At 40.2% G+C, this 15,511-nt stretch overlaps 1 protein-coding gene and 1 long non-coding RNA gene across 5 annotated transcripts in view; one reads left to right on the forward strand and one right to left on the reverse strand.

The window, feature by feature from the left end:
• Nucleotides 1–1,999: 1,999 nt before the first annotated feature.
• The window catches only part of VMP1 (vacuole membrane protein 1), a 112,534-nt gene continuing 99,022 nt past the window's right edge, over nucleotides 2,000–15,511 (reverse strand). For all 3 annotated transcript variants that reach the window (XM_053655110.1, XM_037163576.2, XM_053655115.1), the window contains 2 exons: nucleotides 5,552–5,654; nucleotides 2,000–4,462 (listed from right to left, as the gene is read on the reverse strand). In XM_053655110.1, coding sequence (XP_053511085.1) covers nucleotides 4,319–4,462; nucleotides 5,552–5,654 — 247 coding nt within the window. In that variant the 3' untranslated portion in view covers nucleotides 2,000–4,318. The remainder of the gene's footprint in view (nucleotides 4,463–5,551; nucleotides 5,655–15,511) is intronic.
• LOC128625833 (uncharacterized) lies at nucleotides 7,583–11,539 on the forward strand. Of its 2 annotated transcripts, none has more exons than XR_008389665.1 (3): nucleotides 7,583–8,034; nucleotides 8,900–8,994; nucleotides 11,275–11,539. It is a non-coding gene; the product is annotated as an uncharacterized LOC128625833 (long non-coding RNA). The 2 variants fall into 2 exon arrangements; XR_008389664.1 differs by lacking the exon at nucleotides 11,275–11,539 and adding an exon at nucleotides 9,395–10,009.

The following is a 15,511-nucleotide window of genomic DNA, read 5'->3' on the forward strand; positions in this document are numbered from 1 at the left end:
CCAATGTTTCAAAAGGCTGCACATTTGTGGATTTGGCTGACGACAAACCCTCTGAACTGCATCTCATTTCTGTTCCCATAGAGTCAGCCAGCCACTTACAACTGACTCACTCTCTCTGGGCCATGATCTGGGCCCTTCTCCCAACTACAGAATTAGAATCTCAGATCTTCCAATGAATCCAGGGTGTTTGGGTGGAGAGTGATGGCCATCTAAATCAAACTTTTTTCATTTAACTTAGTAGCATCAACACCCACACAGTGACTGCAAGGCCAGTAGGTCAAAGAATGAGCAAACAGCTGGCACCTGCCTATCTTAGCACCAGGCGGTTCTAAAGGCCATGAGTAAGCAGCTGCTCAGCACAGGTTTTTGTTACAAACTCTTATGACTATTGGTCAAATATGCAAATACATGTAGGTTATCTGCTGCAATTCAAGGCCTCACCCCCAAGGCAAAAAGCATTACCTTAGGTGAACTCCCGGCCTTGCTGGGAAGGGAGGGACAGGAACTCAAGCCCTTGATTACCAGACACAAATGACTCAACTGTTTCTAGACTCTTCAAGTACATTATGTGCTTTCTTGTTGTCTTTGACAATAAAGGGACAAAACACTTCAGTGCAACATTTCATTTCTCATGTTTTGTGAAAGCCTGAGAAGCTCTGACCAATCCAAGTTAGAGATGGGATGTTACTTAGCTTTCGAAAATGGCAACTGAACTCCTGAATAGTTGGTTTTAACTTTTTGTGAGAATAATTATTAATGAATAAATTTTTTTAACAGAAATGAAATTTTGAGGCCTACTGAGGAAGATCTTGCAAGTCACTACATTAAGTAAAAAATTCAAAATCAATTCACACCCATCAAATCTCACTGAATCTAGATGGAGATTTTAACAAGGAACTAAAAGCTAGCAGTCCCTCTTCCCCTTCCTTCTCTACCTTCCAAATTTTTAGTACTGTCTTTATAATAAATAAGCTGTCAACATTTTAAGGTGGGAAGGTTAGAAAAGTGATTTTCAATTATTTCACTGTAAATTTGTGTATTGTTGCTTTGTAATCTTAACTAGGCTAGTTAGGGGCTTATTTGTATTTGTTCCAAAACAGGGTCATATATACCAAGAACATTTAAGAACATTTTGGGAATAAATGTTCCAATTTTGTATAATTCTTGCATGTGGATCAAATAACACCCTTAATAAACTAAAAGTTGGGAACATGCAAACATTTGTGGCAGTATTTTATCTGATTTAATCCTTCAGACAACTGGCTATCCACATATATGTATCTGTTTTCATAGCTGAAATCTAGGCTATGTTAAAAAACTTTCTCAAGGCCACTAATGTGAGAGGCAGGACTCTGAACCATTGCCACAGACGACTACATGTGGAGGCAAGTGGGTTTAAAAATCCATGGAAGGCAATGTGATGCTAAAATGCTGGGCACCTCCATGAGCTCTTTACACATGGGTCAGTCAAAACACAATTCACCCCAGGGTACAAGCAGGCAATCAGGCCTTGGCTTAATGCATTACTTGTTCTCAGCCAGTCAGTGTTGAGGGACGGGTGAAAGCAGACAGGTCTCATGCTGCCCAACTAAAGCTACACGGACAGTACGGAGCACACTGGGAACGTGGGCTGAGCCTGTCTGTCCAGGAGCACTTGCTCTGACATAGAACCAACCAGTGTATTCCAGAAACTTCACCCCAGCACTGTTTTCCAGATTCCTAGAGAATGGGGAGAGTGGCCATTATAAACAAAAGGAAAATCTCCTCCTCCTCTCCTCCTACAAGCCCCAGGCTCCGTATGATATACACACAGGGAATATGGAAACCAATGCACGGGACTCCAAACTGCAGTCTTAAGGGAGCTGCTCCTCAGCACCTAAGTGTGGGAACTGATTTTTTGCACTGTATTGGCTTGTACTCCTCAACAGCCACTGAGTTGAGAAGTGATAAAAGGCACCTTCTGCAGATATTTAAGGCACAAAATGAGGCTTAAACAAAGTAGAGATGGAATCAAAATTCCCAGGCCCTTTTTTTATTTGCAGTAATATCAAACCATCCATTTACAAAGTTTCTGGTCTCCCATGAGCTGGAAGTAACTAGGGATGTCTTTGGGGTGGATCACGTGGTTGTCTGCGTCCACTTTGGTGGACACAAGAAAGGAACACACCTGGCACCAGAACACAGGGCCCGCGGCCTCCTACTCCGGCTGCAGTCCAGTGGGACCACCGAGCGTGCTGCACGTACACTCGGGGGAGGAACGGAGGAGAGATGCTCTTCACTTGTTTTCAAAGCCAATTCATTTGAAAGAGTGAAAAAACCATCATCATTAAGTCAAATGTATTAATCACTTACACCTTCAGACTAAAACATTTTTTTCTAATATCCTACCCTGAAATAAATTTACCAAAAAAAAAATCCCCAAGATTTAGTGCAAATAATACAATTCAAACCTGTTTTCCTCTTTCCTTTCTTTAGACAAACACCAAATAAAAATGCAGGTGAAAGAGATGAAATACAATTAGGTTAGAAGCTGACTTAGAAAGTTACATGACCCCTACAAAATCTAAAACAATTATGCTTTTAATGTGAGTCTATTTAAAATAAAGCGTTTGGGTACTGCTATTTAAATAAGGTAACAACCATACTGCTAGAAAGTCCCTGGGTGGAAAAATAGATTAAGAACAACCTTTTCAAAACCCACAAGGCCGGTTGCTTATACTTTATTCATTTATCTGTGGTCACGGACAGCATCCCAATTTTCCGTAAAATTCCCCTGCCTATGCTGCAATATCACAACATAAAAGATTCGAAGCGCCACTAGACAGAGGACAGGGTTTTTGCAGAAATCATAAACCATAAGCCATGAGGTCGGGTCATGTGGGAATGGGAACATTTGGTATGGATGGTCAGATGAGAGATACCAGAATGTCGGACAGCCCATCGACTGCTGTTGCCATGAGAGTCAACAGTCAACATCAGTCTGATAAGCTACCCGACAAGGTGGTACGTGCATGGAGATGTCACGACGGTGGACACGACAAGCAGACACTCGGGCGGGGTTTGACAAAACCGACCAGGCACTTCTGGCCTGTTGAGATGTACACCCAATTCTACTCCCCACGTAATGCCAGTACCAATCTTCCCTGAAGGGAAAAAGCGAAATTGTTTATTTCCCTCCCAAGCAAAACGTAATGACCAAGTTAACTAGAAACATCACAAAGAAAAAAAAACCACAGAACAAAACTGAAAAAGGCAAGTAAAGTAGGTTACATATAAATTTCTCTTAAAACCAGAGTACACGCTGAGCTAAAAGCTAAAATTAACACGTGAGAAAAGTGTGGGTTTTTAAAAACGAGTGTTTCCTCTCGCCAGTTTATTCGTATACTACTCTCTCTCCTGTTTCCACAGACCAAGAAACACCCTCTCCACACCAGTCCGGACGCTGCCAGTCATTGCTGCAGTGTGCAGCTGGGCTGCCCGACTCCGGCCTGACCAAGATGCCTGCTGATGTCCCTTTCCGTGAGAGTAAGTGACACTTAAGAAATTATGGTTATAGGTGGGTTTGGCAAGGCTGCCATTCAGTTGGTAGAAGCTAAAAGAAGTGAAAAATCAAAACGCTCAAGAAAACAAACACAATTTTGGAATGATCAAAGAGGTCTTTATAAAGTTTTTTTTATGACTTCATTCTAAATATACAGAATAAAAAATGGCGTCAGCTCATTGGAGAGACACCAACCAGATTTTCCTTATACTGTCTCAAAATTTCAATTTCCCAAGAGGGTGTGCAATGCATCATAAAATGGCCTTTTTTGCAGGTAGGAGAGGACAGGCCGGCCGGGATGGCATGTTAAATTTTACCATGATAGACATGCGAGACTGTTATCCCTGTTATCCCACCTAATAATTATATACATTTTGATGACTCAGAAAAACAAAGCAGTCATTTGTGACAAGCCTGAAAAACCTGACATATTTAACATACTTAGGAACTTTTTTTGTGGTGTCCGGAATTCTTTAATTATATGATGTGGGCCTTTTCAAAGTAACAAATAAAAGGCCAGTTTCTGTCAAGTTTGCTGCTGAACATCACATTCCACCCTAATAAAATACGATCTGAATTGAATTGAGGGTGGATACCTTACCTTAACACACAAAGGAAAAGTATGTCAGTGCAAAATATGGACTAAACTGGTTTCAGGAAAAAGAAAATTAAACTGAAACAGGATGGAAAGGGGAATTTTCTTTCCTGGTCTGGAGTCCTCCCACGTAAGGCAGGACCCATCCATTCTAATTTCTGCTGTTAAAAAACTCTTTCTGCTTATTTAGTTTTCTCCTCTGAGTCCAACCGCTGCTGGATTCTTTTGGCATAGCTTTGTGCCATGGAGTTAATGATAGACAGGATGAAGTAACAAACCATCACCACGACCAACTTCTCAAACACCCAGGACAGCCAGTTTTCTCCCTGCAAGAATAAACACAGAATGATCGAGAAACGCTTAATCATTTCAGTAGTATTAAGGGGATCATCTACAATGTTTTAAGGAAAAGATGTGAACTCAGGAGCTATAACCTATAAAAGTTTAAACAATTAAAGCAGCTAAGTCTTATGTCTGTACCTACCCTGAAATCTATATTCAGGCCCTTTTACATCCAGTTATTAAAATTCCACTTTGTTGGCTATAAAGTCTGTGTCAACTCAAGAGAGTTTAGAATGGGGCAAGTGTGAGGTCATCTCTTGTCTTTTACTTCATAAGAACAAAGCCTTTGACTAAATTCTACTATGTCAAGTCACCACATAGACACTTATTTTACAGGATGGTGTCAAGATAGTTATATATTCTTGTTCCAGTATGGGGAGCAGGTTTTAAAATATAAATGTTTATCTATTCCTGAAGTCAAGCTTGTTCAACTGAGGGCAGCAAAGGGCCACCCGGAGAGTACAAGGCCATCAAAAGCACACACAAACAACCCCAACTGCGCTGCCCAGAGCTTCCCATTTCGCTTACTGCTTACTCATCCTCTTCGAGCCGGTTCCTTTTGTCACAGAACTGATTACAGAAAAGGCAGGCTTGGTGTAAGTTAAAGTTTTTTATGTTCAGCTATATTAAGAGCCTTGGTTTATTAAAAATAATTGTTTTCCCATCTCTAAAAGAAAAATAGTTCAAAAATGAAGGGAGATGTTCGAGTGACCTGGGTAAGTCCAATACTTTGTTATGCTATAAATCTCAACATTTTAGTACATTAATGAAGTCGATTTCCAAATAAATCACTTAAGACCAAGGCAGTAACTCCCTCCGCGTAACAGGTCTATTATTTTCCATTAGCCCTACCCTTGTTTTGGGGAGAAGATGTACAAAACAGAAGTTATATTTTCTGATTCAAAGACAGATTTCCCAGTAAACAGAGGGAACAGAGCCACAGCTTCTGTCCGGGAAGACTGACTGGCACACAGACCTCAGCCTATTTGTCTAAAAATGCTGTGAGTGCCGAGAATGTGATTTCAGTCTAAAACTCGGGGGTGGGGAGGGGGAGCAAACAGAGCAAGTCTCACCTGTGGTGTGCCCATCTCGCCTCTGTGGTGAAGCTTCTGCCGCTGGGCCTCCAGGTACTCCTGGAATGGCTTCTGGAGAGACGGACCTATGCCGGGAACAGCACTGGGAGCAGGGACAACAACCCGAGGAAAAAGGTACATTTGGGAAGAGAAGAAGGAAACATGTTAAAGAAAAATCCACTTACCGCCTGGATTCAAAAAGCAGGGATTGGTAGAAAGAGAAAAAAAAAGTAAAACTATTAGCTGAGCTGGCGAAATCTTGTGAACTCTGTCTAGTGGATAAAAATTCGTCCTTTAACGACCCCGTAAAGGAGAATCATCTCTCCCACCACCATGTGCGGGAGAGGGCAGGAGCTCAGCGCCCTGCTCCTGGCAGAGTCCGGTGTGGTGGAGCGAGTCCGCAGAGGACGCACACTGGGGTGGTACAAAGAATAAAATGAATGACTTCTGAGAAGCCCCACATTTATCACCAGCAGTTCCTGTAAGAACTGGTTTGAACCGATTAATAAGGAAATGACTTATGCTTGTGTCATCCCCAGTTGAAAAAGAAACTGCCCGCCCTCTCTCTGACTTGTCCCTTCTTCTCAGAGGGGGTGGTACTTTCTCAGTCTAAGTCCTTATTAGGACAATCTGTGCGTCATCCCTCTCCAAAAAGAATGCATTAGCGAATCTGGAAGGCACCTCCCACCAGTCAGAAGTCAGTGATTAACAAAGGGACAAAGAAGGAACTCTGACCCTGGAATCACTTCGGGGTTTCTGGTAGGCGGTGTGCACAGAAACGACAGCACATTGCCACACAGCGTGTTCTCAGAAGACCGGGATAGGGATCTCTGATAAGTCTGGGTACTCGGAGCTCCCTCTCACCCAGAACCAGAGGAGGCAGCGCTGCTAAACCGGTTTGGCAACTGGAGCTACCGGACTCCCGGTTTAGAAATGCCTGCAGGCGTTTTAAAATGGTAACTTGGAGCAACTTAGAAAACCAAACAGCTCTATTTTCTGTGCCCTTTAGTACCCCTATATTTTCCCATCTGTCGTAATAGGGCTAAAAGGTAAACAAACCCAATCTCTTTTCTGGGGCCAGCAAAAGGCATTTCAACATGTGCCTAATGCTCTCCTTTTAAGTAACTAGATTAGCCTCACCTCATTTCTAGAACAATTCAGTTGCTGCTTTCTGTAATCAAAAGCAGAGGGGTCGAGGGAGAGAACTTTTTTGCTATTATATTTACCAGAAGCTAACAAATATAAAACTCCTGCCAGATACTTTTCTTTAGTTATTTTAATTGCTGACCACCAAACACTTAATGAAGTTCTTATTTTGTGTCCAGCACTAACTGGCGCTATGGCGGGGATACAGTCCAAGTCCACAAAAGACTTAAAATCATTACGGGGATTCAACACACATGCACGCGCGCACACACACGAACTGATTTGAGAACAAAAGAGTTTACAAGACCACACTAAATCTGTTGATACAGAGATACACTGCAAAAGAACTGGAAGGAGAGAGAGCAGTGTGGGGTGAAGCTGATCTTGAATGAAAACTGAAGGGTATGTAAAAAGCCCCAAATAGTAGTGTGCAGTAGAGGCTGTGGCTGTGCCAATTGGACTAGGAGCCCCGAGCGACAGACACCCAGGTGGAGAAGGGCGAGGTCTCCCAGCCCACAGCCTCAGGCTCTGACGGTCAGGCGGCCAAACCCAGAGCCCGGTGCCCAGAGCCATGTCTGAGCTGTGCTGCGGTCACCCCTCTGGTTCGGACAAGAAAGGGGCACGGGCAGCACCACAAACTTTCTCTTCACCAGGGATTTTCCTCGCGCAGTTCTTTACATAATGCAAAGGGGAATGCAAATACCTCATCCATTTACACTCGAAACAAATCACACTAATATAAAAAAACAATTCTACTGAAATATGGAAAAAAGTGGCATTGAAGACTGCAGATTAATAAGGACTTTCCTTCAGAAATTGACTCGTTCACACTTAATACCTATGCTATTTTTTTTTCAAAGATGAAAAAAATTCTTATTTAGAAAGGCTGCACTGACTGTATGCTAATTTAAACAGCTAGGCTGTTCGAGAAATGACCTGAAAAGCCCCTTTCCCAACGTCCGCCAGGACCCGGGTCCCAACACAGTCCTGTTCAGCCTTAAGCCTCTGCCTCCCAAACGGAGCTGAACAAAAGCCGGGCTGACAGTTCCCCTCAAACCCTTCTTGGGCTCTAGGATCAAGTAATTATTTAAAGAGAAAATTAAGAACCAATATCTAAAGGCTAGGAAAGTTCTAACTTTTTGTTTTTGTTGTTGAGGGGAATGAGGGAGGGACTGGCAACAGTCATTCTAGACTCCCTCCAAAATAATCTGAAAAGAAAAATGATTTGCCATTGGAAGTCCACTCTAGATGACAGAGAATATATGCCATTATATATTCACAAGATATGCAACCTTCAAAGAATTCTCCTGGGCTAATGCTGAGATTAATTTTTCAAGGTACTGTGGTGTTACACGCTTTGGGGGGTTTTTGGTGGTGGGGTGGGAGCTGTGGTTTCTCATAAGAGACTAGGAAAATAGTTGAAAATAGAGAAATTAAAAGTTTTTTATAGTAACAGTAATCAACACTACTGACACACAATCTCAACACATCTAAAGTTAATATATTTGAAATTTAGACATTAAGTCTTATATAAACAATTACTACATCTTCTTAATCTGTTTTATATACTCATAAATTTCAGGTTCTCATTTTCTTTTCACCAGTTCTACAAACAATGGCTTAGGCCAGATGCCTCAGCTCTGACAAAGCAGGCTTATGCTAGTTTTCTGAATTAACACTAAAACTACTTCGGTCACGGACCAGACGAAAACTGGAACCACGACTATCGCTACGAACAGGCATTTAAGGGAAACCGCACCACCAGCCTGCAGCCTCGCCTTCAAGTTACTGTCAAACAGCAGATGAGTGTCCATTCTGACATTTAAGATTAAATATATATATATATATATAGGCTGTAGGAATAACCTGCATCACGGTCCAGTAGGTTTTTTTGTTTTTTTATAGTTGGCTTAGGAAATAGCTTAAATGCTATTATCTAAAGCCATTAAATTCAGAGTAGTACCCTGTGTACCTGGCTAGGAAGGAACTCCCATCTCAACCCAGAGTGAGTTGAGAATTCCTAGTGGGTGGAGTCCTCCATGTGCTGATTAAATTCAAAAGTATTACAGTTTTGCGATACAGAAGAATATAAAGTAGGAGGGTCACAAACACAACAGAACTATTTTTCAGTTGACTGTTAGACCTTAAATATGTTTAAACTAGCCTTCTAAATAGCCACTTCTAAACAGCCACTTTCTCTAGGGGAGAAAGCTGAAAATGAAAAAAGAAAAAAGAAAAAGAAAAGAAACACAGATATTGATCTCATGTGCTTTTTCTTGCTGTAGACCTTCAACTTGGTGGGTAAAAAAGCTTTTATCTTTTTTTGTGTGTGTGGATGTAATATCTTGAAGTTTATTTTTGATACACATTTTTCAGGTGATATAACTTACTAAAAACCAAATGTCTAACAAATTATTCTAATGGCAACTTCTGAGCATTTATAACCCATTGTAATAAAGGGGGACAAAAACCCCTCAGAAAATGCAAATGAAAGAGCAGGGTAAAAAGAAAAAAAAAAAACCAAACCCACAGAAGTCCAAACCCATTCAGAGCCAAAAGCGGTATCGTGGGAACAATGTTTTGCCCTGCTGACACACCTGAGTATGTGTTACAACCGACACAAGACCAACTTCTTGGCAAAATTCTGTCAAGGGCCCTGCCCCATATGCAAACAAAATCTTTTTTTTTTTTTCATAGTTTTTAATACAGATGTGACTCTGCTTCTGGAAATCACTTATCTGGGAAGAAAGCTGTCTTGAATTCTGCCCGTATCAGCCCGTGAGAGGTGTGCATTATTCTCTGTGAGCACAAAGGCCAGAAAACCTTCCAGAGGCAGCACCGCCATCGGCGGAGGCTGCATGGACAGTGGGGGTGTGATCACACCAGGTTTCCACAAGGCTTAAATTTTCGTGTGTTGGGTAGTCTGGAGCGCACTCCCATTCCAAAAATTCATCGGTCATTATTGCTCCTGTTTTCAAAGGACTCCTCTCAAACTGTGTAACCCTGAACCGGGCTCCCCAGACATGAGACATACACCATGTGATCCACTCTTTTCCATCACGGAGATGATAGTCGTTGAACTAGGGCTTGCTATTAGAGGGCCTGAAATTTTCCTGATCATGATTCTGTTTGAATTTTTCCAGCCAGGTGTGTTGTTTTTTGTTACTATGTGCCAACATACAGCTGCAGCACAGTGCTTAATAACATAGAAATAACATGAACTTTAAAAAAATGCATCTGTTTTATTGTTTAGACTTACACAAGGCCTATATAAAGGTTAAGCAGTTCAAATAACTAAGGGAATTAAAATTTTTGTCTAATATAAGCTTTTTCCCCTTCTTAACCACTATTTTGAGGATCTTAGCATTAATGTGATCATGTAAGTTACACTGGCTTTCCAGAAAACAGTGTCGTGGGTTCCGAGTAAGGTCATGGAGTAATGAACCTTTATCTTTCTTAGCAGAAGGTGGGGGCATGTGGTCTTTCACCTTTGTTTCACTGTTTGTGAAGTACTTTGAGGCTGATTTATTTAACATACCTCTGATGATTAATTATATCGTCTCATAGGGTGTGATTAGTTAAATCTTTGAAAACTTATAAATATGAGGAAATGTTTTTAGAATAAGATTCAAGTCAGGAGTAATATAAAAAGGGAAAAGGATTTAAACAATTCTACGGCTGGTATAATTCAGAAAGCATAATAGAGATCTTCTGAAGTAAACCTTTTAAAGTAAACTACCAGTGGTTTTTATTCACTTATTTTTTTAGAGAGAGGGGAAAGGAGAAAGAGGGAGAGAAACATAGCTGTGTGAGAGATACACTGCTCAGCTGCCTCTCTGCACTTCCCCAACCAAGGACCTGGCTGCACCCCAGGCATGTACCCTGACCAGGAATTGAATTAGCAACCTTTAGGGGTTTGCTGGCCAGTGCTCAGCCCACTGAGCCACACAAGCCAGAGCACTACCAATGATTTTATTTTTTTAAGGTTTTATTTATTTTGAGAGAGAGGGGAAGGGAAGGAGAAAGGGATAGAAACATCAGTGTGTGGTTGCCTCTCACGTGCCCCCCTCTAGGGACCTGGCCTACAACCTAGGCATGTGCCCCAAATGGAAATTGAACCAGGGACTCTCCTATTCACAGGCCGGTGCTCAATCCACTGAGCTATGCCAGCCAGAGCACTATCAATGATTTTTTTAAAAAAATTTACTGATTTTTAGAGAGAAAGAGGTAGAAAGAGAAACACTGACTTGTTCCACTCACGCATTCATTGGTTCATTCTCTTGTTTTTTAATGTATTTTCATTGGATTTTTCCCATTACTATTTATCTCTCCTATACAGTCCTCCACCTCCATAATCACCACACTGCACTGGTTGATTCTTATATGTGACCTGACCAGAGATCAAACCCACAACCTTGGAGATCAGAACAATGCTCTAACCAACTGAGCTAACAGGCCACAGCCATGACCAGTAGTTTTGATAGTGGCTTTTAAGGGCAGAGGAGCCTAGACCAATGGTCTAAAAACATAATATATTTTTAAAAATCCTCACCCGAGATCATGGTTATTGATTCTAGAGAGAAGGGAAGGGATGGAAAGAGAGGAGAGAAACATCATTGCTCAAGAGATACATCAATCAACTGCCTCTCACACACACTAGGACTGAAGACTAAACCTGTAACCCAGGCTCGTGTCCAGACGGGAATGAACAGGAACCTTTCGATTTAGGGGATGATGTTCCAACCAACTGAGCCACAATGGCCAGGGCTAAAAACACTTTTGATGTACGTATATAATACTCATGCAAACAATAAAATGCACAAAAACAAAATTAAAAGGATAAAACAAAGATAAAGATTTTTAAAATTATTACTTTAAACAGTTTTAATTGTATTTATTGATTTTAATTGAATTTATCGGGGTGACATTGGTTAATAAAATTATATAGGTTTCAGGCGTAGAATTCTGTAATACATCATCTAAATAGTGCACTGTGTGTTCACCACTCCAAGCTTCCATCCATCACCATTTATCTCCGCCTACCTCTTCTCTTCTAAAAATTACTTTAAAGTATTGCTACTTATGATGGCTTACATGCTGTCATCAGTGACTACTATTTCAAGGCATATTATATACTTGTCCTGTGTTAAGACTGGTAATTTCTGAATATTTTGGCTGATTCCTATAGACACATACTAGGAAAAGGTGAAATACCATGCTGCAACTTTTCCTGCTGCTTCTGGAGAGTACATTCTTTGTATTATCTTCCTTCTACTGTTTCTTTACAAAAAAACTCTTTAATCCACTTGTTTGTGAGGATTAGTTTCGGTAAAACTGGGAATTATAAACTATTAATCTTATTAATGAGTAGAGAAAAGACTCGGTAAACTGCAACATGCTCACTGTAACTGTCCTGTGTACTGTGAAGCCCACACTCGTCCCCTAGCCTGTCAGTGATCCCCGGCCGATGACCTCCTGGCACGGAGACGGAAGGAATGTCCGTCACACTGATGGTAAGCTACATTCTCCACATATGAACAGCCAAATAAATTTTATACATGGGTGCTACTGTAATAATATTACACATTACAAAAACACACAAGAATAAAATTAAAAAGATTAAAGTAAATATAAATAAAGTTCTATAATTTTAGTTCCACTCTGATAGAGATGACCACTGGTTTAGACCGTGAAGCTAAACTGCAAGGAGTACAAAATATTATACTTTGTTCGCAAAAGGTAAAAAATATCTTAAGGCTTATTTAACTCGTTGCAGGGTTGCTAGGTACTATATCAGGGGAAGAATATGTATATTTCTACAGAGATGTGGGCTGGCTATCTCTTTTTTGCTCATCCTTCTAATAGGCCTTTAAGAATCTGGAAAGCCAAACCTCGAGACTCTGAAACCCTGTGCCCACAGTTAAAGCTTTCGTTTTAAATGAATATCAGGATCTTTAGAATTTTCTTGAATGGGTGGGGATTACTGCATGTAAATCAATACAATGAATTTATCCTGACTCCAGAGAAATCTATTAATTGAGACTTGGCCCCGGAGCACAGCAATAGAGCCCTACACACAAAGCAGTCTTTTCTAGACTGACTCTTCTGCTACAGGGACTGCACTGCACTATGAGATACTACTTACCGCTCTACTGGGAGAGGCTTTCAAGGATGAAATAAAAGCTTCTCCATATCGCACTCCCACTACATCATTTGCACAAAAGAAGCAATGGCAGTGTGACAGAAATTCAGAAACGAGATGGACCAGAACTTTTCTTTCTTGATAACAGTCTTATAAATAATTCTTTGTTTTCAGAAATGTCATACTTTAGTCAAACATTATAGAGTTACAATTTCCTCCCTACCCCCAAGGCAGTGATCTAAACAGGCTTAACGGTTAGTATTTTAATGAGTTGTCATTTCCTGTCTGATAAAGATTCTCACACTATTTAACCACCAGTTTCCCTGGGGCCCAACCAGTAGTCAAGTCCTACTCATGGTGACTCAGAATGGATCTCAGACTCCTGGCCTGATTCTACACTGATAGGTCGCCCTCCAGATGAAACTCTTTCCTCCTAAGGTAGAATGCTCAGGACGGGAGGGAGGGGAGAGTTTTATCACAGAATCTTTCTTGAGATGCCAAAGGCCACCCTGCAGTGGCCTTCAGAGATTAGAGAAAGAAAAGAGATAGAAAGAGAAACAAATTGGTATCTAATTAACTGAAAAATATGACAAGGAAGTGAACTGGTGATAACTGCAAATCAACTTATATTTAACCTTAGTAATAATGAGATTCAGTAGTCCTCTGTGACTTGAATGAAAGTGTTATAAATTTTCCCATTTAATTGAATAGAGAATGTGAATCTTTGAAGCTGATAGTTTAAGAAAAAATATTCTACTTGCATTTGGATCTGAAGTGTGGTAGCCCACCCAAACCAAGTTCCTTTATATCTCAGGATCTTGGGAGAGAGTACCACAGTAAATAAATTCAGAATAAAAATTATGCAACACATAAACAATCTAAGGCTTTCTCATTCATACAAGTTTGGGTTGATGGTCTTTGGCACCATTTAAAATACATTGTGATTCAACCTCAGGATTTAGAATTAAAACGTCTTGCACTGCATTCACATCTGTGCCCCTTTCAAATTATTAAAACCTCTTTTGTACTCAAATTAGTCCACTGTGTGCTAAGTCGTATTATGAACACATGACACCTTCCTTAGCGGCTGTGTAGAAGGAAGACCACTGCTCTACCTAGAAACAGGAGGTATACTGTTACTGCCTCAAAACATACTTCTATTACAGGCACCTTTCAAAAAAAAAAAAAAAGAATGTGCAATTGTCCTTGCTTTTGAACATCTGAAATTGTTTTCTGTAAGAGTCAGAATGAAGGTAACACCTCCTTATAATTAGCAACTATTCTTTGAAATATACTATCATTAAAGGGAAGCTTTCGAAAACAAAACCTCATTTCAGAATTTAGACTTGAGCAGTAGGAGACAAGCAGGCATTTATGCTAATGAATGAGGCCACCACTAAAGGAGTGGTCTATAAGAACAAAGTAAAAGTGATTGGCTGCCAAAACAAAATCTGTTAAAAATCAACTGATTTCAGCTCTTGAAAGTGACAGATTGGCAGAAGATTTATAGGTGGCAAATCAATCCGTGGCTAGTTTAAAGACCCAGTGAATTATAGGAACAAAATCAGCGACAGGGACTCAACAGACCTAAAGGTCAAGAATAAAGAACAGTTTGCAGAATTTTAAATTTAAGGTAATATGGCATGGAAGCTTATTGGCGTTTAGCTCATTCAAAGTGGTATAATGATGAGTGGATAAAAGTGAGAGTATTGATTGGAATTCAATGTCATCTAAGAACAATACAATTATTGCAAACATTACTTAGGCAGAAAATCACTAAATAAAGTAGATCAGAAAAAAAAGTCATGATTTCTGCCAACAAAGAACTTACCATATTTTGCCATGTATAATGCATTCCCATGTATAATATGCACCTACATTTTTGGCCTAAACTTCCAGGGAAAAAAATCTTTAACTTTTTAATTCAATTTTTTTGTTTGTTTATATTTAGAAACAAAACCAAGTACCATATTCCAGGGTATTATTTTGCATATGGATATTGTTACTGCTTCTAGAGTTACACTTTTAACACATAAATAAAAGAATTAAAAACCTTTATACAGATATAGAATTAGTGCTTCCCATGTATAATGCTCACCCTTAGTATTCCCTCAAAAATCTGGGCAAAAAGTACACATTATATATGACAAAATACAGTAATCTAGTAGGGTGATAAAAGAAAAAGATACATATAAACCCACAATAAAAAAACCAGTAGGTTTCTCAAAGCAACACCCATAGTAAGGACTTTCAGCTGCGCCAGGTGCATACACTTGTGAATGAGAGGAGAGTGGACAGAAAGCGTTCGTGCTGACTCCCTATTACATTCGCAAAGCAGCCATTTGAAACTGACACCGTTGTCCAGATTTTCAGCTTCAATCCGTTACTTCACTGCTTTCTATAGTGCTCCCCACTGGCCCTCTTCTCTACCCCTTGAACGGTGTACGCTCACGAAATGCTGATTTCCAACCCACATTCTTCCTTTTATTCATTTCTATTTCCCATCTCTAGCTTACCAGTTTTCCTTCAGCCTAAAATACAAAGAGGTCTCTACTAATAATGAATGAACAAATTCATGGAGCCAACAATTATTTACCAAACACTTAAAATGTGCATGACCTGGGCCTGCCTTTTCCTCTCCTCAAGAATTCTATGCAATCCAATACAACTGA

The sequence above is a fragment of the Artibeus jamaicensis genome, unplaced genomic scaffold, assembly GCF_021234435.1.
Source record: "Artibeus jamaicensis isolate MK-2021 breed Jamaican fruit bat unplaced genomic scaffold, CSHL_Jam_final contig_1998, whole genome shotgun sequence".
Taxonomy (NCBI): domain Eukaryota; kingdom Metazoa; phylum Chordata; class Mammalia; order Chiroptera; family Phyllostomidae; genus Artibeus; species Artibeus jamaicensis.